The 22166-nt window shown below is 51.3% G+C and overlaps 1 protein-coding gene across 6 annotated transcripts in view; it reads left to right on the plus strand.

Annotated features, from left to right (window-relative positions):
* The first annotated feature begins 2452 nt into the window (after positions 1-2452).
* The window catches only part of ATL1 (atlastin GTPase 1), a 30864-nt gene continuing 11150 nt past the window's right edge, over positions 2453-22166 (plus strand). For 4 of the 6 annotated variants that reach the window (XM_064422810.1, XM_064422813.1, XM_064422811.1 and 1 more), the window contains exons 1-7: positions 11379-11614; positions 14794-15041; positions 16225-16359; positions 17251-17355; positions 17563-17613; positions 19073-19129; positions 22022-22114. In XM_064422810.1, coding sequence (XP_064278880.1) covers positions 11491-11614; positions 14794-15041; positions 16225-16359; positions 17251-17355; positions 17563-17613; positions 19073-19129; positions 22022-22114 — 813 coding nt within the window. In that variant the 5' untranslated portion in view covers positions 11379-11490. Of the gene's footprint in view, positions 2622-11376; positions 11615-14793; positions 15042-16224; positions 16360-17250; positions 17356-17562; positions 17614-19072; positions 19130-22021; positions 22115-22166 lie in introns of those variants that run through there. The other 2 variants (XM_064422816.1, XM_064422815.1) reach the window with 2 other exon arrangements.

Below are 22166 nucleotides of genomic sequence, written 5' to 3' on the forward strand. Positions count from 1 at the left end.
GAAAATAAAGGAAAGATGAATCGATGGAGAGAAGGGATGGATGAAAATGAACAAATGCTGAGTCACTCTCTGGGAAAAAAGACCACCCCCCTGACTTGGGATCATAGGAAATAATGCAGGAAAAGGCCTTGGGAGTTCATGCAGACAATCCCCACAGCACAGGACAGTATCAAACCTCTCTGCTTCTCTTTGACTGGGATACCACATGCCATAATGGCAAGAGAAAAGGAGAAATGCCAATAAATGGGGCAGTACAAGCTTGACCTTAGCAGCAATTCTCAAAGGGAATGAGGAAAACAGGACCTGAGCCCATATCAGTTTAATCAGACTTTCAAATTAACACATTTCCTTTTCCATCCTCTATTTTTTCCCCTCCCCTGTCCATTTCCCAGCTGCTTTTCTTTTAATCTCCTCTTTCAACCTATCTGAACCCCTCTGACAGTGTCCAGCGTAAGAAATCCCTCCTCACAACACCTGTCTCCTCTCTGCTGCACTGAAGCAGCAACAGGCACGTGCAATCTCAGGGATTATTTACAAAAACCCTCATGCAGCTTCTGCAAAGCCCAGAGAGCTCCTCGTGGTCGCAGTGCCCAGCAGGGGTGGGCAGGATTCAGCTGTGTGCCACGTGAGAGAGCCAAAATTACATGTTTCCTTCTGATGCTGTAAACACGGGGAAGAGGCCAACGGGAGGCACTCGCAATGTTGGAGGAGGCACTCAGGAATTAACTATCAGCATATCAATGGCAGCACGACAACACATGGCTTTGGTACACATCAGACGCCTGGAACTGAAGCCTGGTTCATTTGTGAGTGTTCTTCCCGCTGTCAGGAGTGAAGAGATCCTGCTGGCTCCTGTGAATCCAACAAAGCTGGATGGCTTTCCCGGAGTGCTGTGGGCCAGAGTGCAGAAATGATCGGCATTCTCCCAAAATCTCCTCTTGCAGGTACAATCTGGGGCTCAGTTCCCAGATTTTGTCCCTCTGGTGACCACCACATTTCCACAGTTTAATCAGCTGATCTTTGAGAGCTGTGCCACGTGTCTTCCAAAGAGCATGGGGCTGTGGCTTCAGAGGCAGGTTGATTCCAGCAGCTTGTTGGCATCACGAGTGTGGGCAGACACTGGCTGAGGACAAGTGTGTGCACTCCCATGCTGGTCCACATGGGGTGGGTGGGAGTGGGCAGTGGGCAGGCTCCCCGTGGGGCCCAGAAAGCCAAACACAGCATGGGCTGCATGCCCAGCAGGGTGGGCAGGAGGTTCAGGGAGGGGATTGCTCTCCTCTGCTCTGCTTTTGTGACAGACCCCACCTGCAGTGCTGCCTCCAGCTCTGGGGCCTCCAACATGAGAAGGGTGTGGAGCTGCTGGAGCAAGTCCAGAGGAGGCCATGGAATGCTCTGAGGGCTGGAGCCAGGCTGGGAGAGCTGGGAATGTTCCCCTGGAGAGGAGAAGGCTCCAGGGAGAGCTCAGAGCCCCTGGCAGGGCCTGAAGGGGCTCCAGGAGAGCTGCAGAGGGACTGGGGACAAGGCATGGAGGGACAGGACACAGGGAATGGCGTCATCTGGGTTAGATGGGATATTGGGAAGGAATCCTGACTGTGAGGGTGGGGAGGTCCTGGCACAGGGTGCCCAGAGCAGCTGTGGCTACCCCTGCATCCCTGGAAGTGTCCAAGGCCAAGTTGGACATTAGGGATAGAAAAAAGAAAAGGAAAGGACCCCCACCCATGACAGAGGGTGAAATGAAATGAGCTTTAGGATCCCTTCCAACCCAGACCATTCTGGGATTCTGTGTTATCAACTGTGCTGCATTTTAATCCTCCCCAGAGGTGTCCAAATCCAGCCCTTACACTGCGTCCTTTGTGCCACATCTGCATGAACACAGCGAGTGTCTCCTGCTGCCTGCACAGGCAGAACTGGGGGAGCAGGTCCTGGCTGACCGTGTGGTGATTTCTCAGCCTGGGTGTCCCCATCCACGCACCATGCATCCTGCTTGTGCCAGGTGCCCCAGCCATGGCCCCTCGTGGGTGGGTGGGTGCCCACAGGGGTGCTCAGAGCCCCAGATGAGCCAGGTGCCCTGCCCTGGGGTGGATGTCTCCAGCGTGGGTGCCCCAACGACCCCACTGCTCAGGCAGGAATAGCCTGGATGTCAGAGCAGCCTGTCTGCTGAGCCCCCCATCCATACCCCCTGCACGGCCGCGGCTGGTGGTGCCCCACTTTGGGTGCCCGCACATCCCAGTGCCCCGGCTGGGCTAACCTGGATGCCGGATCCCCCCATCCGCGCTGAACCCCCCCCAACACCCCCTCGGGAGGGAGCTCAGCACCCAGGGGGTGCCGCTCGCCCCGCCCGCGGGCCCCCGGCCGCGCGCACCCCGGGCAGCGGTGCCGGGGCCGGCCCCGCGGGTGCCGTGGGCGGGTGCGCGGCGGGCCGGGCCGTGCCGGGCCGTGCCGCGGTGCCGCGCCGAGCGGCGGGCGGGGATGCTGCTACTGCAGCTGCCGCCGCCGCCGGCTCCCCAGCCCGCCCCGCGCCGCCGCCGCAGCCCCGCCAGACGCAGCGCGGCTCGGAGCGCGCACGGAGCCTCCCGCAGCCGCCGCCATGGCCCGGAACCGCCGGGACAGGAGCAGCTGGGGTAGGGCGGCGGCGGCAGAACCGGGGGGGAGCGGGGGCAGCGCGGACAATGCCGGGCCTGAGGCGGCCGCGGGCCGCACCGGGGCGGGGCTGCGGCGGGAGGGCGCGGGCGGGGGGCTCGGCTAGCCCGGGCGGGGCGGGGGGCTGCCCGCTGCCGAGGGGACACACGGGTGCCCGGGACATCCCTGAGGGGCCGGGGGTCCGCCCGTCCCGCCCCGCCAGCCTGACGGGGAGCGGCGGTGCGGGATGGGGCGCCCCTCGTTGCGGGGCCTCCTGAGGCGAGGTGTCCCCTGGTCACCGCCCTGGGCTTGGCTGCGGCGGGACCCCCTGACACACCTGGGGCCGCACAGCCCCGGCAGCTCCCTGGGGAGCCTTTGGGCTGCTCCTCCGGCTTGCCCTGACACCGTTACCCCGGCCCTGCCGTCCCCTCAGCCCCTGACGGGGGATGCCACCTCAGCCACCACCCCCCCTCATCCGGGAGCAGGGATCCCGCTCACCCCGCCTTCCACAGGCAGAGCCACAAGGCCGCCCTGGCTTGTCACCCCTCCAGAGGGTTTCCCCCGTTTCTGGAAGCTGTAGGATTTAGTTGTCGAGTCACCCTCCAGACAGGGCCCATTTAAACCCATCCCCTCAGAGCCCCCCGCTGCCGGGGGAGCCGGGGCAGCAGTGCCGGGGAGCGGAGTGGGGGCACGGCAGGAGGAAGTTCTGCGGTGTCTTCCTGCAAGGCTTCGGTTCCCTCCAGAGGCGCCTGGATCCTCGGGCAGCTGCTGCTTCCCCTGGAGCCCAGGCTGGTCCCACAGGTGGGCTGCACCCAGCAAGGGGCCCCTCCACCTTCAGCCTGCCCCTGGTGTGAGGCTTCACCCACTCCCGCTGACACGCTGTCCATAGGAAATCCGATTTTATCCAGCCCGTTCCCGTTATTTGAGGAGAGTCATTTGCCGTTTCCTCCGGAGTCGTAATTCCATGGGAGCTCGCTCACGGGTGCCGGCGGTATCCCGGCTCCTCAGGCAGAGCGGGTGAGCTGAGCTGTGATGTTTAGATACACAAATTACATTCTAATTTGTGTAGATGAGCGGGGGATTTCCCATGGCAATGATTAACAGTTCGGAGGCATGCTGGAGGAAGCGTTGGGATAACGGAGCGCCTGATCCGGTGATGGGCTTTTTGGGATAGAGGGGGGGAACAAAATGGGCGAAGCTCATTTGATCGGTGCCGGGTTTAGCTGCGACTTAATGAAGGTCCTCAGATCCTTGGGTAAACCGGAGGGAACACTTGCCAGGGAATGTGGTGCCATTCTCAGCTTTGTCTCGCGGAGCGTGTGACAGACGTGGCAGCCCTGACTCCGTGCGTGCTGGGAATTGCACACACGTCCACACGCTGGTGCCTTCCCTGCACATCCTGAGAGCAGGAGGAGGGAATGCAAATGATGCTGGGTGGAAGTGGAGGAAGCATCATCCTGGCAAGTACAGCCTGCATCCAGCAAGGGATTTAGGCACATTCCTCAGCCTGGGCTGCTGAGCCCTGCTCCTCCCGGGAAATGTGATGTGTCACTGAGGGGTGAAGTCTTCCTGAGCTTCTCTGCAAGAATCTGGAAGCGTCCATGGATCCAAGTGGATCTCTGTGGGATCAGCTGCCTTCTGCTGCCACCCATCCACAGCTCAAAATAATTCCCTGTATCCCTTAGACATTCACCTATTCCTAGAGGATTTCCTGGCTTTTTGCCAGGCTGGTTGACATTGCGAGTAAGAAATTGAGTGAAATGCTTCTTTTTTTTTTTTTAACTAGGAAAGAAAAAGAAAGAGCTGCCTTTATAAATGTATTTATTCTATTTATGCAACAAAACCTCATTGCCTTGAAAGCTGTGTTTACATCCAGTGACTGCAGCATTGTGTGGTGACATCAGTCCATGGGGTGACTCTTCCACTGCTACATTTTTCAGCTGGCAAAGGAGGAGGCTTGGGCTTTTCCTGAAACTAAGGCAGAAAGGAGAAAGTCCTTGCTTTGTTCTGAAAATGGGCTTATGGGTCATTAAAAATATTAACGCTATTTTGAAACGGATCAAACTTTGCCCTAGTTACTCAGGCCTGGAAACAGGCAGCTGCTTAGTGTAACCCTCCTTTGTTTCATAAAAATAATTTGCTTTTTTTAAAGCTCAGAGAGCAAATTAGGATGAGTGTGTGGGATTGCCCCTGGTCATAGCTGGGTCGCTGTCACATCCCCGGGAGCTCTGTAGGGGTGTGTGATGCATCCAAAGTAGGATTTAGCCTTGGGCTAAAGGTCAGCATCAGGTTATGCCTCATTTAAGGCTCTTCCTGAACGTGCCACAGAGCTCTCAACTGCTGCCAGTTGAATGGATGAGGCAGCTGCAGATGAAAAAAAATCACAAATAATTCCTTGCTGTGAGGAGTGGACCCTGCTTTGCCCAAAATAAGGATTGTTAGTCCAAGTTGTGCTTGGCACGGTGAAGTCCAGCCAGCTCATGGATGTTGGTAGTAGATTACTCTGATTTTTGCCCGAAATTCTTTGTGCTTGGCACTTGCAGATGTTCAGCAGCCTGGTCTCTCTGAGATCCCTGCTCCCAGTCACTCCTTTGAACAGCACAGACTGGAACAAACTGTGAAATCTCATCTTTCCCACCATGGCCAATTTAGTGTTGAAATTGGAACGGTCCACCTAGCAAGAATTCAGTTTTAAAACCATAAAAGGCATTACAGAGGTTATAGATACTTCTTGATGAGGGTTTTCAAGCTGGATAGGGGATTTGGGAGAGCTCCTAAAGGCAGCCAGGAAAAGCCAAGGAACTATTTTGAGGATAGGAGGCTCCTCTCCAGCACAGGCCAGGGATCATCTCTGCCACATCTTACACTGCACACAATAACTGAAAAAACTGAACACTGCGCACAGTAACTGAAAAATAACTGAAGTTTAACTGGGTTTAACTGAAAAGAAAACTATGATTTTGCTAGGTTGTTTTTAATTTTATCCATATTAATATCCTTTCTGTTTGTTGTTTGATTTCTGCTCTTTTATGGTGGATTTTCAGTTTCCACTTCCTGGCATTTCTTGGGACTGAATGCTGGGAACCTGACAAGTGAAAGCTGAGATGTTTCAGACAGAGGGGCCTTCACACAAAAAGCCAGAAATATTCACAACCAAATTACTTGCTTGTGAAAGGGAAAAGAAAATGAAGTGCTGGGACTTGAAAGAAGAGACAAGTCAACATTTCAAGCTGAATGTGATTATAGAATCATGGAATGGGCAGGGACACTTTCCAATAGATCAGGTTGCTCCAAGTCCCATCCAACCTGGCCTGGAACACTTCCAGAGGTCCTGGGGCAGCCACAGCTTCTCTGGGCAACCTGTGCCAAGGCCTATCCACCCTCCCAGGAAAGAATTTTTTTCCTAATATCCCATCTAACCCTGCCCTCTGGCAGTGGGAAGCCATTCCCTGTGTCCTGTCCCTCCAGGTCCTCATCCAAAGTCGTTCTCCCATGGTTGTTGTGCAGGCAGCAGCATTCTACAGGGAATTGGAACAGGGACCCACCAGATGAGCAGCAGCAAGAGCAGCCTGGCTTTCTCTTTTTTGGGAGAAGCCAGGATGGCCTGGGAGTGGTGACATGGTGCCCTTGTCCTGCCTCGTGCCATGTCCGTGCCATGAGTGGCTCTGGCCTTGGCTGCCTCCCTGATCCATGGCAGTGGGAAGCAGCGTGTGGCCTTGGTTGTGTCTCGCTGCATTTGCCCTGCTTAGCCCACGGGTGACAAACAGCACACTAAAATGTTGTTTAGGGCCTGGCTGATGTTCAGAGGCAGCAGGCTTTATATCAGCTCCCCTGGATCACTGACTGGAACCTTCTCCAGCGGGGGAAGGAGCCTGGGGCAGGTGTTGTCACACTCTGCAGGCACAAGGTGTCCCACGGATCACTTCTGAGTGTCACTTCACTCTAGAGAGCCCCCAGCTCCTCTGCTCCTGCCAGAAATGCTCCCATTTGCCTCAGTTCAGGAAAAGTGAAGTGTTACAGCAGGAAAATAACTGAACACAGATCTCCCAAATGGGGTGGAGGCTCTGGAGAAGGGGCTGAGTTCTGCCAAGCCCATAAAGCACATTTAAAGCACTTTATATACATAAGTATTTTATGCAGAGTGTAATTACCTTTCATGTTCTATCCTAAAATTTCATGGCATGTTTACCAAACTTTATTTTCAGGCAGTTTTAGCAACAAAAGTGTAAAAGTAGCTTAATGTCAGAGAAAACTAAATCCAATACTGGTGGTGGAGAGGAAGGGAGGCTGTTGCTGACAAACAGAGCAGATGAAGGACCATGCAGAAAATGTGTGCTGGGAGGGAAGAGGGAGTTCTGGAGATGTATCCCTGGAAGTGTCCAAGGCAGGTTGGATGGGACCTGGAGCAACCTGGGACAGTGGAAAGTGTCCCTGCCCTTGACAGGGAGTGGAATGAGATGTTCTTTAGGTTCCCCTCCAACCAAACCATTCTGGGATTCTGTGGTACCCTGGAGAATGTGGGCTTAAATATGGGAAATATTTATGGGAAATATGGGAATAGGCTTAAATGTGGGAAAGGGAGCAGGCCCAGGGTTTGCACCTGACAAACAGATCATGGTTTTTTGCTGGTGCTGTTCCAACAGTGTTTTGCCTATGGGAGGTGTCCACCTTGCCTCTGACTCAGCCATTCCTGCTACCTGAGCTGTCATGGGCACAGCCACATAACTGTCCAACCTGACCTTAAACTTCCTGAAAAATTTCTACAAAAACCCTCGGATTTGCTTCGTTCCCCAGGTAGTTGCCTGCCTGTGTCTCCAAAGCTCAGCCTGGGAATTTGACAGCAGTAGGAGCTGCTCTTGCTTCAGAGCCAGCTAAGCACTGGAGCTTCATGTAGTAGGTGTTGTAATTAAGAATTTCACATTGTACTTTGGCATTTGAGATGTTGTAACAGGCGGGTTTGGGGGCCAGTTATCATCCAGACTCTTGCTCCTGTCAGCAGTGGTTCACGTGGGAAGGTCCCAAACCACTCCTGCTATCAGCAGAATCATTCACCCCCTTGTTCCCTCTGCCAGAGGGAGAAGGGGCTGAGCTGGCCACGCGGAGCTGACGCTGTGCTGCTGCCAGCTGGGTGACTCAGGGCTGGCAGGAGGAAGGTGCACTCCACATCTCCACTGCTCCAAAAAAAGCAAAGGGTGAGGATGAAGCCTGGCAGCAGCAGCCACCCTGCTCAGCTCCCTCTGCAGCCATCCCGGGCTGCAGAGCGGGGTGAGAACGTGGGAGTGCAGATTGCACTGGCAGAGCTGTTCACACAGCTGTAGGAGTTTGCCCTGACTCTGGAGAGGACAGCTTGGGATGCCAAAGGGAGACTACCAAGTGTGGCCTTTTACAGATCACATTACAAGTCATTTCGGTTGGAAAAGACCTCTTGAGATCATCAAGTCCCAAACGCCGCCTCGTTAACCAGACCAGTGGCACTGAGTGCCACACCCAGCCTTTCCTTGGGCACCTCCAGAGGTGTGACTCCACCATGTCCCTGAACAGCCCATTGCTGTTTATCTGCCATTCTTGATTACTGAATGACAGGGCTTCTTTTTCCACAAGAGTTTTCTTCACCTGTTTCTGATGCCCTGCAGCTCCAGGCACTGTCACTGATCCATCATTTCCACAGATTCATGGCAGCTGTGATTACATCCAGTCTGAGGAGGTACAGAGATTTCCTAGTTGGGCACTGTAAGTTCTGGCTCTGCCTTCCCCTTCCTTGCTGCCTTTCCCAGCTCAGCAGCCCAGGTGGAAGGGGACAGCGTAGCAAGGGAGCCTGACAGGTACATGTGGCACTTACCAGGTCCCATTGGTCTGCTTAGTGCATGAGCAGCATTTGGTGTTTCCCCTGCTTGGATCTGGGGTCCTCTGGTTCTGTGGACATGTCAAAAATCCCAGCAGAGGTGTGAGCAGAGTAAAGGGAAGGCTGTGTGTCTGTGCCTTCAGCTGTGCCCTGGGTGCAGGAGAAGCATGGAGAGAGACTGATTTACAAGACCACATAGTGCCAGGCTAAGGGGAATGGCTTCTCACTGCCAGAGGGCAGGGTTGTGGGATATTTAGAAAAGCTCTTCCCTGTGAGGGTGGGCAGGCCCTGGCACAGGTTGCCCAGAGAATCTGTGGCTGCCCCTGGATCCCTGGAAATGTCCAAAGCCAGGCTGGACAGGGATTGGAACAGCCTGGGATGGTGGAAGGTGTCATTTCTGTAAGGGTTGAAACTGGCTGGGCATTAAGATCCCTTCCAACCCAAGCTATTCTGGGATTCTGTGACACAGCAGGGCGTGGTGAATGTGTGTGTGTGTGTGGTTAAACCCAGCTCGGGAGGATTGCTGACCTGCTGGCCAGCAACCTTCGGGGGTGTGGTGCAGGGTGGCTGTCACACAGGGCTGTGCCCAGCCAGGTTCCCTGCTCCACCCTCTGCAGGGCTCTGTCTCCCAGGAGCGCCTCTGTCCACCCACCTCCTGCCAGCCCATGCCCAGGGAATTTGCCAGCTCTCAGCTGGCCAGGCTGAGCTCTTGGGGTGCACCCTTTGTGCAGAAGCAGGGCAGGTTACTGCTGGGCACACCCTGCTCTGACTCTCCAGCGCACACGCATCGCTTCCACGCCTTATTCCCCGTTTTCCCCTGGTTGGCTGGATCAGGTGCCGAGCTCTGCGCCAGCCGTGCAGGGGAGGAGAGGGTTCCTGCTGCATGCTCGGAGCTCCCCGCCCCTGCCAGCCTCCCTCCTCCGAGCATCGCTGCCTGCCGTGTGCTTCAGCACAGCCACAGAGAGCAGAGCTCGTGTGCCAGCCTGTGAAAAACTCCCATCACTTGTTTCTTAAATTTAAAAAGTTCAATAGTAATAAAATGATTATAAAAATAGCAATATAATTAGAGTAATAAACATTTGGACAATCTGGATTAGGACAATATGAGACAATAAAAAAGAGTTACAGATGTCTGTGTACCTTTTTCTGGGCAAAATAAGCCCAAAAAAGGACACCGATTTACAGAGGATTAACCCTTAAAAACAATAACCTGTTGCATATTCATACACTTCATACATGATGTATAATTTCCATTCAAACAAAGGATTCTGTCTGGTCATCCTCACCTTCTTCCTCTTAATCCTAACGGCGTCTTCAGGGCTCAGCAAGGTGGGAATAAGTTAATTTCTTCTGATAATGGGGCAATAAATTCTTTTTGTCTGAAAGATTTAGGTGTCCTGTGGCTGCTATCCCAGTGAGAGTCCTTTCTTTTGAAAAAAAATATCCTACACAGCATAGTTTCTATTTTAACATTATGTTGTAACCTAAAACTATATTTAACACACTACTTAAGAAATTTAATACAGCATCACTTTCTAACATAACACATATAATATTCATTTTAATATTTGCCAAAAGCCAATCATACAATACACATTTTTCACACAGCAGCAGCCAGGCTGAAGGTGCCCAGTGCAGGGGAGATGCTCGGGGAGGGTGCCTGTGCTCCCCAGAGCTGTTGTGGAGGGCAGATAAGCTTCTGCAAACTGCAGCTCTCATCCAGAGGGATGGAGCTGACTGCAGGCTCTGTTCAGGGCTTGGCTCGGGTGCTGTTGGTGATATGTTTGGGATGGAAACTCCAGAATGGAGGCACACAGATATCACTGCTGGTCAAAGGGATCCCCTGAGAGCTGCTGATAAGCAGCCTGACACGGTGGATACAGGATAGTCTGTTCCAAGAACAAGCAAGTTCAAGCTTCCCATCAAACCTCGATTTTCTCTCCTTGCTGGTTTGTTTTCCGTGCAGTAACTTGGTTTGAATGCCCTGAGAATGGCAGCACTGCCTGACATTGGTGTTTTTGTGTGTATGTGACATCTGAGCTGGGGTTGTTTTTCCTGGAGAAGAGAAAGCTCCAGGGACACCTCACTGTGGCCTTCCAGTACTTGTAAATGGCTTATAAAAAAGGAGAGTGACTTTGAACATGGGCACAATGACAGGAGAAGGGGAAATTATTTAAACTAAAAAAGGAGAGATTAGATTAGATACAGGAAAAAACTTCCCTGGGAGGGTGGGCAGGCCCTGGCACAGGGTGCCCAGAGCAGCTGTGGCTGCCCCTGGATCCCTGGAAGTGCCCAAGGCCAGGCTGGACAGGGCTGGGAGCAGCCTGGGATAGTGGAAGGTGTCCCTGCTCATGAGAACAAGATGATTTTTAAGGTTCCTTCTAATCCAAACTATTCTGGGGTTGTGATTTCAGTGGGAGAATTGGAGCCCAGGCTGCAGCCCCTGCTTTCCACAGGATAGCTGAGAATCCTGGGATCCAGGAGAGCCTGAGAGCAGGGCTGGCAAATTGGCTTCCTCAGGCTCTGGTGTTTGCACAGGTGATGGGACATGGCTGTGTCTCATGCTCTGGAATAGAATGTATTTATTGTGCAGGCTCACATGAGGACAGGGCTGGTTCCTGTGTGGCACTCTGGGAAGCAGTCAGCATTTCTGTGACCTGTTCTGCCATGGCTCAGGGAGAACAGGCTTCAGCAAGCACTCACCAAACATTGCATAGTTAGTGGCATGTAATTAACTCCTAGAGAAGAATAACTTAAGTAAATTACATTAGACATGTCTGTGGGTCTGCACACAGACACAATGTGAAATATGCCGTTTCAATTTAATTAATTTAGTCCAAAGCAAGTCTTAGACCAGTTAAAGAATTCTTTGCTTTTTTTTATGCTGTCTGACAGCAAATCCTGCTCTCCTTCCCCTTCCCACTTGCAATGGCCATATGGAAAAGAGCCGTGGCTTCCACCCCGCTCCAGAGTGATGGAATGAGCTGTTATGAAATGGGGAGAAGGAGCCGGATCCTGTGAATTTCTGAATGAGCAGCTGGAGAATTGACGTAACTGCAGAGCCCAGAGAAAGGAGGAGTCAGCTCAGAAAAGGAGTGAAAACAAGAGTGTGTTTAGGAAGGCTGAGCTCTCCTTCCTTTCCTTTTTGGCTGGGTGAGTTTTTGCCACTGCCAGGTACAGCTTTTTTCAAGGCAAAAAATTCATTTACGGCCAGAAAGACCAGTTAAAATTATTGACTTACGGTAGTGTACAGCCATTTTATAAAATAATCCCTGGCTCTGCAGTGGGGCAGATAATCTAATAAACAGAACCTGGAAGTTTCATCACATGGAAATATGAATATAAATATGAAAAAGTTGTGTCTGCAGATGGCTTAGGTGAAAGGAGCAGAGATAGGGATGAAATTAGTTCAGAAACCTGCTTAATATAATCTCTCTTTCCTGTTGTCTCCAAGGAACTCGGGGATCTACATATCCTACTCATAATGCTTTGTGTTGTGCAAACAGCCTGGCTTTCCTGGTGTTCAGGGGATGGAAACAAGGATGTCCCCCAGGAGACCATGGCCACTTCTGTGTCTGGAGACATTCTCCCAAAATCTCTTCATGTCTGCTTAAAAAATTTACTCTCCTTCAGATTATGATGATTTGAAGGGACAAAACAATCCCTTCTCCTCTGCACTGGTTGGTTCGGCTGCTGGAAAGAGCAGAGGGAAGAAGGTGTGGAAGATCCCATCCAGGAGAGGGGATCTGGCACCAGTGTCCCTGTGGCAGGGGACTCTCCTCAGCCCCTGTCCTGGTGCTTGGATCCCTGCCCAGGACTGGGAGGTCCATTCAGCTCCCTGAGCCAGGGGCATCCAAGGATTTGTGCTCATCTTGGTACCCACTGCTAGTGCAGGATGAATAAACACATAAATCATGGAATCCCAGAATAGTTTGGGTTGGAAGGGACCTCAGAGTTCATCCAGTGCCACCCCTGCCATGACAGGGACTCCCCCCACCATCCCAGGCTGCTCCAAGCCCTGTCCAGCCTGGCCTTGGGCACTTCCAGGGATCCAGGGGCAGCCCCAGCTGCTCTGGGCACCCTGTGCCAGGGCCTGCCCACCCTCACAGGGAAGAATTCCTTCCTAAAATCTAATCAAATCTCTCCTCTTTTACTTGGAAGCCATTCCCTGGGTCCTGTCCCTCCATGCCTTGTCCCCAGTCCCTCTGCAGCTCTCCTGGAGCCCCTTCAGGCCCTGCCAGGGGCTCTGAGCTCTCCCTGGATGCTTTTCTTTTCCAGGTGAGCACCCCCAGCTCTCCCAGCCTGGCTCCAGAGCAGAGGGGCTCCAGCCAAAGTTCTGGTCCCACTTCCCTCTGTCTCTGTGCCTCAGGTGGGATTTGTCTGGTCTGGGAAGGTGGCACAGCTGTTGCACCCTGGTGGCTGAGTTAGAGTCAGAAATATTTAATTTGATTTACCAATGTTTTCCTGCCCCCACCAAGAGTCACATCCCATCCAAGGATCTCTCTACTGTCCTTTCTGTGCAGCTGGAAGAAGAAAATAAAAATAGGACTTGGCTTAGCTGAGCAGAGCTTTGGGAAACACCACAAGAGAGGAGGATTTCCTATCCTTCACATGGCCCTTGCAGCTTGGCAGTGCTTAAAAAGAGCACAGGAGCCTGTGGCACCTGGCTGTCCTTACCTGGTGGGAATGCCTCACTGCTGGAAAAAGGGTTTGGTGTGTGCCTGCTCTCAGACACCTTCTTTGGCAGTGTGTGCCTGGATCCTGACTCCATGGATTGGAAATTAGAAGGATTTTTTTTTTTTCCTGGAGGCCCCTGTGCAGTGACACGGTGCTCGAAGGGATTTTAGTGCTGCAGTCTGGTGGAGAATCTGCTTTTCACACCATTTGGGACTTTTGTTTAGTTAAAAAACCTCCAAGCAATGGAAAGAAAAGATCTTTGTCTTTCAGCTGTGAGCAAAGAAAGCTCATAGTATATGTCCAAGAGCCACCAGAAATCCCCTGGCAACCAGGCCTAATGATCCTGGTACTTCCTTGCAGGATCTTAGGAAATCACAAAAGTGCTGCTGTTATTTAAAATATGGAGTTACTGCTGGAGGCTTCTTTATAGAGAGGCCCAGAACGGGCAAATCCTATTCCTCCTGATATTTATAACTTCTCTTTTAGTGTGTGCACACACAGTCCTTGTGCTTTGAAACAGCTCAAAGCCGGGTCCCCAAGGTCAGGGGCTGAAACAGAGACTGGGGAGGTTTAACTTGAGGCAGAACTTGGGAAAGTTACAGCCTGAGAGTAAACTGGGAAGTTTTTCTTGGAATGTAGGGGAACTTTCCATCTCACTCTCCTTTTCCTGCTGGCAGGGAGGTTTCACGTGGCTGTAGGTGAGCTGACTGGCACATTAATCACCTTCAGCATCTCTTCCCTGTGCTGGAAAGTTTGGAAAGACCAGGAGAGGAAAATTACTGGAGCCAGTCTGCTCTTTGCAAATCCCAGGGCTGCAGGTCTTAAAATGCATCTGGCTCCTGTGAGACCCTCCTGTGCGAGCCCTCCACAGCCCAGGCAGCAGCTCCACAGGGAGCTTGGCCATTTCCAAGTGGGAAAGTGGGCAGTGCTTGTGCTCTGTGTGTGCTTCCCTCTTGGGAGCAGCAAAGTGGCTTTTATCAGGATGGGCTTGTGTCTGCATGGCCTGATTCCTGCTGGCAGTGTCCTGGGGGATGCTGACGGCAGGAACAGCAGATTGCTCTTGGAGCATCAGCTCAGGCTGCAGATGGAGCAGGAATGTGTTGTTACAGGAACAGCAGTGGCACAGGATACACAAAGGCAGCATCCTTTGGTAGAGCTCTGAGAGCCTTGGGCACCTCAGCTGGAGAGCTGCTTCTATTTTTGAGTCAGGCTTCAGGAAGGACCTGGTGGGGAGTGTCCAGAGGAGAGCAGATCCCTGGATAATGTGGTAAAAGGGAAGATGAGAAGGCTTGGACTTCCCTTTTCCAGCTGAGAAAGGGCCAAGGGAGGTGTTATGGCAGGCACTGTTTATTAGGGAGTTGCAGGGATCTGTTTTCCATGCAGGATAAAATCTAGTGGATGTGTTTTGCCAAGGGAGATTCCAGCAGGGAATGCTCTGCCTGTGTGGAGCACGGGGTCAGATGTCCCCAGAGAAGCATGGAGTCTCCACGGGGATGTCGGAGGCCAGGTGCAGCAGATCTGCTCTGGATGATGCCATTTTGGGATGGATATTTGACTTTTTGGATCTCTTAGCGTCCTGCCCAGCCCTGCTGTTGCTGACCCCTCCCAGTGCATGGGAAGGCACCAAACCCCTCTCGTTTTCCCTGTTCTCACAGGTAGTTTTGCAGACAAGACTTACGAGTGGAGCTCTGAGGAGGAGGAGTCAGTGAGGAAGGCAGGGCCAGTGCAGGTCCTCATTGTCAAAGATGACCACTCCTTTGAGCTGGACGAGGCCGCCCTGAACCGCATCCTCCTCTCCGAGGCTGTCAGAGATAAGGAGGTGGTGGCTGTGTCCGTGGCTGGAGCTTTTAGGAAAGGAAAATCATTCCTGATGGACTTCATGCTGCGCTACATGTACAACAAGGTAAGGCTGCAGCTCAGGGGCCCTTCCCAGGGCTGCTGTTCCTCGTTGCTGCTCTGCTGTAAATGCAGGGCCACCAACAAAGGAAGGAGAACTCCATCTTATCATAAAGCTAATTTATTACTTTATTATACTATATTATATTATATTAAAGAATACTATACTATACTAAAGAATACAGAAGAGATACTTACTGAATGCTAAAAAGATAATAATAAAAACTCATTACTCCTTCCAGAGTCCCGACACAGTTTGGCCCTAATTGGTCAATGAGTGAAAACAACTCACACCAGAGTCCAGTCAAGCAATCACCTTGGGTAAACAATCTCCAAACACATTCCACATGAGCACAACACAGGAGAAGCAAATGAGATAAGAATCGTTTTTCTTTTCTCTGAGGCCTCTCACTGCCTTTCAGCTTCCCAGGAGAGAAATCCTGGGTGAAGGAGTCATGTTCACAGAATGTGAATGCCACACTGCTCAGGGATGAGCTGGGCAGGATTTGGTGCTTTAGGAATAATCAAGGCTCTCATGAGTGTGGGCTTCACAAAATAAAGCAGAGCACATCCTTCTCCAGGAAGAAGTTTCTTGTAGACTTTGGAGCAGGAATGTTCATATCTTCTGCCCTGAATCACAGAATCATTTAGGCTGGAAAATCCCTGTAAGGTCGTTGGATCCAGCTGCTAACCCAGCATCACCTTACTCACCACAGAACCATATCCTCAGCTGTCTTATCTGTGTCTTTTGAACACTTCCATGGATGGGCACTCCACCACTACCCCAGGGCAGCTTGTTCCAATGCATGACCACCCCTCCAATGAAAAATATTTTCCTAATATCCAATCCTGGTGTAATTTCAGATTGTTTCCTCTTTTCCTGCTGCTTTTTTCCTGACAGCAGAGCCCAGTTCCCACCTGGCTGCCATCTCCTCCTGTCAGGAAGTTGTAAAGGTCCCCCCTGAGCCTCCTTTTCTCCAGCCTGAGCCCCTTCCCAGCTCCCTCCAGACCCTTCCCAGCTCTGTTCCCTTCCCTGGACACTCTCCAGCCCCTCCAGTCTTTGTTGTGAGGAGCCCAAAGCTGACCCCGGGATTTGAGGTACCTTGACAGTAAAAGGAAGGAAAAACCTCCCTTATGGGGCTCTTAGCCCCTTTTGACACCTCCAGCAACTCCTTCTGTTCCTCCTGCAGGAGGCAGTGGACTGGGTTGGGGATTACAACGAGCCCCTGACGGGTTTCTCCTGGAGGGGCGGCTCCGAGCGGGAGACCACCGGCATTCAGATATGGAGCGAGGTGTTCCTGGTGGACAAGCCCGATGGCACCAAGGTGTGTGTGTCTCTGCTGCTGCCAGCTCATTTTCCTCTTTTTCCAGCTTTTGAGTCTCTCCTGCCTTGTCTTAGGTGGTTGTGCAAGTTTAGGGAAGGTTTTCAATACCATGTCTCTATTTTAGTAAGTGAAGGAAGTGGTGTAAAAATATTTTTTAAAAGAGTGTAATTTTGATAATAATTTTTGACGTGTGTATTTCACAGAGCTGAGGGGTGGAATGTGGTGATTTTGCATGAGAGGCATTTATGGAAATGATGTAAAAAGTTCTGTGTAATTGACAGTCTGTAGAACCACTGGGAAGTTGTACACACCTCTGTGAAAAACACATGTTAAAGAAGGGTTTAACAAAGTGAGGTGATGTGATGTCCAAGTGTCCCTCAATTCTGGTATCCCAGAGTTATTTTCTGTGCTATTCCCAGAAATCTTGAATCTCATGTCCTTGCAAACTCCTACTCTTTCCTAGAGCAGGAGTTGTAAAGTGGAGTTTCTTCATTCAGAGTTGTCACAGCAGATTTGGAGCATCCTGCAAATTCAGCTGGTAGCCAGGAATATTTGTATTTATCTGCACTTCAACGCAGAGCATGGCACCCAAGTGACACTGAGGCATTCAGGGTGTGATTCCTAACGCTGGCTGAGTGTGTTTGGGTTTGGGAGGTGCAATTTGTGTTTGGTTTCTGTTTGGAGGCAGAGCCTCCTCTGCACTGACAGAGGAGCAGAGCAGTTCCCTCACTGATTTTGCTGCCTGCTGGAGTCCCCCTGCTGTCAGGAGTGGCTGGGGATGGGCTTTTCCTTTGTGCCCCGGCAGTGAAGAGGCTGAGGCAGAAGCAGGGATGCCCCAGCTGCCATCCCCCCTGGCACACGGGGTGCTGACAGGAGCTCTGTGCCCCGCAGGTCGCCGTGCTGCTGATGGACACGCAGGGCACCTTTGACAGCCAGTCCACCCTCAGGGACTCTGCCACCGTGTTTGCCCTCAGCACCATGATCAGCTCCATCCAGGTAAGGAGCCTCTGGGCTGGAGCAGTTCAGCCCCAGGAGCTACAGAGCCTGTCAGGGCTTCCCTTCCTACCACTTGTGCCAGCAGCAGCTGGGACCTTGCCCGTGTCCCCATGGGGATGTCACAGGCTTTAGCCACACCAACCACATGTAAGCCCCAAGGACAGGCTGTTCTGAGCGATCTGAAATTGTTTTTGTGTTTAAATGCAGGTTTATAACTTGTCCCAGAATGTGCAGGAGGATGATCTGCAGCACTTGCAGGTAAGAAAAGCTTCAGGGTAACCTAATTGTGGCTATTTACAAGGGCCTGGAGTGGCAGGACAGGGGGAATGGTTTCCACTCCTGGAGGGCAGGGTTAGATGGAATACTGGGAAGGAATTCCTGCCTGTGAGGCCCTGACACAGGTTTCCCAGAGAGGCTGTGACTGCCTCATCCCTGGAAGTGTCCAAGGCCAGCTTGGATGAGGGTTGAAGCAGCCTTGGATAGTGGAAAGGGTCCTGGCCCATGGCAGGGGTTGGAACTGAGTGGCATTTCAGGTCCCTCCCAACCCAAACCTTCCTGGGGTTTTATTCTGTGGTTGTGAATTATCAGCCTGGATGTTGCCATCTGGTGTTGGCTCAGTGCAGGTGACCCTCTGTGGGTGATTCCAGCCCTGACTGTTGCAGACAAGCAGCTAATGGGATTTTTGTGACACAGGTGTCCTGCCTATTTCCTGGAATTACCTCTTGCTTTCTCTTCTGTTCAGTTGATTGATTGATTGGTTGATTAATTAAGTAGGTTTTTCCAGGAGCTTAAGGGAAGGAAAGAAAAGCAAAAGTCCAGCTGAAAAAATCAGCATTTGAATACTTCTGAATTATCTCAGTCCATAAATATTATTAACAATAACACTTCTCTAACACTGAATTTATTCAGTGTAGCTCTGATCTTTCAGTTTTGATTTTAAGCCATGACTGTTTAACAAGTTGACCCATTTTTAGGCATCTGTGAAACACATTATTGTGCCTTCAGTTAGAAATTAGAGTGCAGAGAGACTGGAGAGTTTCAAATCTTGCTGCTAGGCTGATTTTAGAGTCTTTGCACAGCAGGGGTTTGCAGGGAAAGTACTTATTTCTGAATTCATTTCCGCTCCTTCCTGGAGTGTTTAGAGGGAGCAGGGCTCCAGCAGCCCCTGGAGCACGAGAACTTTCTGGTTGGTATAAAACCTGCAGCAAGCAGCTGATCTGAGCCATTTTCCACAGATGTGGCAGCCCAAAGCTCCAGGGTGGGACCTCTCACATGAGAGCTCAGCAGGGTGGTGATGGTTCCATAACAGCTCCCTGTGCCTCTGGGATGTGAGCTGGGAGCCCAGAGCCTCTCTGTGTCCAGCCCTGCACGTGGTGCTGGTAGTGCCTGCTCACAAATGTCCCTTACTGCTCCAGAGAACCAGAGAATTCCCTCCAGGGACCCACAGGGATCATGGATCCAGCTCCAGGCCCTGCCCAGACCCCCCAGCAACCCCACCCTGGCATCCCTGGCAGCTCCTGGAGCTCTGGCAGCCTCGGGGCTGTGCCCATTCCCTGGGGAGCCTGGGCACTGCCAGCACCCTCTGGGGGAAGAGCCTTTCCTGAAATCCCTGCCCTGGCACAGCTCCAGCCTTTCCCTGGGTCCTGTCACAGAGCTCAGTGTCCCGCAGTGCCTGCAGTGACAAACTCACTGTCCTGTCCTTTCCTTCTCCTTCCAGCTCTTCACCGAGTACGGCCGGCTGGCCATGGAGGAGACATTCCAGAAGCCTTTCCAGGTGAGTGCGAGGGTCCCGGGCAGCTCGGGTGTCGCGGAGCCCGCTGGCTTCACCACGAGGTGTCACTGCAGTTTGCAGCGAGATGCGACTGCCTGGCCATCGGCTCAGCTGCTCCCGGGAAGGGCTTTGTGCTTCCTTGCTTCCAAATGCATCCAAAATCCCTCTCTCTTTCCTCCCTCAACCCCTGCCTTCCCAAGAGCTCTGCCCTGTCCTGCCAGGCTTGGAAAGCAGCTGGTGTTGCAGCAGGTTTGTCACACTGTAGTCAGGAACTCTGCCCAGCCTTTGTTGTGAGAGGTTTGAACTCACCTGCCCTGGGAATCCCTGCTCCTGGCCAGATGAAAGGATAAGGATTAGCAGAGGCATGGGAAAACTCGGTGTAAGTGGGGTTTTAACTTCAAATTAGGGACATCTGTTCATCCTTCTGCTCCCTCAGCCTGTGAAAAGCTGGTGTTAAAAAAAGGAGAGCACTGGGCATTCACAGTAGGTGAGGTGGGTTCCTATTTTTAAAGACAGAGGAGTGTTTTGATCAGGTTGGGTGAGGGTTTGTGAACTTCCTAAAGTAAAAACCAGCAGAGAACAAAGCATGCTGTAAAATCCAAAGAGTAATTGGGAATGAGTTTCAGCTATTTTACATTTGCTTTCCCACATAAAAAGGGAATTGTTGTCCTGGAAGGACTAAGGGGTTTATAAGGTGTCTGTGGTCAGGAAGTGGAAATAAAATTAAAAGGTTAAAAAATACAAGAAATGGACAAGTTGAGATTTTTAAGGTGTATTGGATTCTGCTGTGATAAATGCTAAAACTAAAAATATATATGGTAAAAATATATGACAGGCAAGAGCTTGAAGAATGTTGTAACACAGTACAGCAAAAAGCCAGACATTAAATAAATATTCCTGCTCCTTATTTAAAGACTGTGGGGATAATGTAGCCAAATATTCCAGTGAAACTGAGATACTTCCTACTCCATGAGTGAAAAGGAGGCTGTGAGGGGGGACTTAAACATGCTTAAATCATTAGGGCTGGATGATGGACTCTGATTCTCCCAAGCACTGTAACTGCTGTCGAGTCACAGTTGTGGATGGTGAGTCTTGTCAGACAATCCCATTATCAGTTTTTGAAAGAGCATGAGCTGGGTTGATAAAGGTAACTCTCACCATGATCCCTTGCCTTCTGTCAGCCTTATCTCTCCAGGATGCTGACTGAAAGCAAATGAAGTCTGGTTTAATCCATAGTTAATGGATTAAAAACTCATTAACTGATAGATGCCAGAGCACGCTGAACTAATTGTAACTAATTGTAGGGAATCATCATCCTTCAGAAGTGTTTCCTTGGGATCCCCCCAGGCTCTCCCTGGTTCAATGTCATCTTCATTAATGATCAGGGGGAATTATCAGACGAGGCTGGGAAGCCTCGTGGGTGTGGAGATGTGGCAGAGGGCTCAGTGCTGCTGTGGCCAGGTGAGAAATGATCTCCTGTCTGCATCCAGCGTGGGCTGCTTCCTGCAGAACACGTTTTAAATCAGAGTGTGGATTAGAAAGCAGGAAAGTGAGGGTGGGGAGGCCCTGGCAGAGTTTTCCCAGAGCAGCTGTGGCTGCCCCTGGATCCCTGGCAGTGCCCAAGGCCAGGCTGGGCAGGGCTTGGAGCAGCCTGGGATGGTGGAAGTGTCCCTGGCATGGCAGGGCTGGCACTGGATGAGCTTTTATTTAACCCAAACCATCCTGGGATTCTGCAAGTGTGATGGTGAATAAACTGCAGTGGCACTGATCCTGCTGGAAGGGAAGGGAGGTGAGGCTTGGCAGTGGAAAATTCACATTTCCCTTTGTCTCCTTCCTCTCCTCACACTGAGGAGGCCCTGCCAGAGGCTGGCCCTGAACGTGGGGCCTTCACAAAGGCAGTGGTAAACACAGCCTGTCTGGAACAATTTTACTTCAGAAAGAAATAATAATTCCCAATTCAAAGCATGCATAATGTGTTTGTGGAAAAAACATGGGAATGTCTCTTAAGCATCTCTTGGAGTTTGAGAACAGCATGTCCTGAACCAGCTCACTGGGTGCACTCACTGTGGCTTCTCCTGCAATTCAAAAAGGCCAACTCACTGTTCTCTCCTTTTTTTTTAACTTTTTCTGATGTTTTATGAAAGAGAAATGGCAGGAATATTTCCCCTCCCTCCATTAGATTTTTGTTCTAAACATAGATAAATTTTAGGGAAATTCCAATGAAATGTGTTCCAGTTGCTGACCTGCTTATCCATGTTCCTGAGAGGAACCCTGGCACCTCTGCCAGGCCCTCCTGGGCTTTGGCATTCAGGACTTCCCCTCCAAACCCTTTATTTCCTGCATGGGATGTTGTACAGATGAGGCAGTGAAGACCTGATTTTTTTCTGAAAACCTTTTATTTTTTTTTAAAGATTCAAAGTTGACCGTTCTGGTATTTATTTATTTATTGCCCAGGAACTTTGAATGCCTCAATAAAGATTACAAAAGCCAATGATTTCTTATTCACCCTCATTCCCTGCATCTGCTTCTCATTAAAAGTCTGTCTGGAAGGCTGCCCAGTGAAAAAGGCTGAAAAAATGAGCCTGTAGAATTCCCATAGGATGGAACTAAATGTGGCTGGAATTAGGGAGCTTGCTGCCTTTTGTCCTGGTTAGCAGCAATCCCTTTCCTTGGGCAGTTTGGGTGATTGATGATGTTTTTCAGCCAGGACTCAAAGTGGTGCAGCAGTTTGGGGGGTGGGACAGTGGAGTGGTCTCAGCCCCTGCACACTGGGACCTTTCCACCAGGAAAGGTGGGAAGTGCTGCTGGAGCTGGGAAGAGACTCAGGGCCAGGTTTTGGGGTGGTGTGGGCTCAGAGCAGCAGGTCACTGACCCCACTGTCTGTGTGTTTTCCAGTCCCTTATATTCCTTGTCCGTGACTGGAGCTTCCCTTATGAATTTTCCTATGGATCTGATGGTGGTGCAAGATTTTTGGAGAAGAGACTGAAGGTATGTTTAGCCTGCTCTTGGTTCTGGATGGTGGAAGTGGCCCTGCCCATGG

This window comes from Passer domesticus, chromosome 6 (assembly GCF_036417665.1).
Source record: "Passer domesticus isolate bPasDom1 chromosome 6, bPasDom1.hap1, whole genome shotgun sequence".
NCBI classification, from domain to species: domain Eukaryota; kingdom Metazoa; phylum Chordata; class Aves; order Passeriformes; family Passeridae; genus Passer; species Passer domesticus.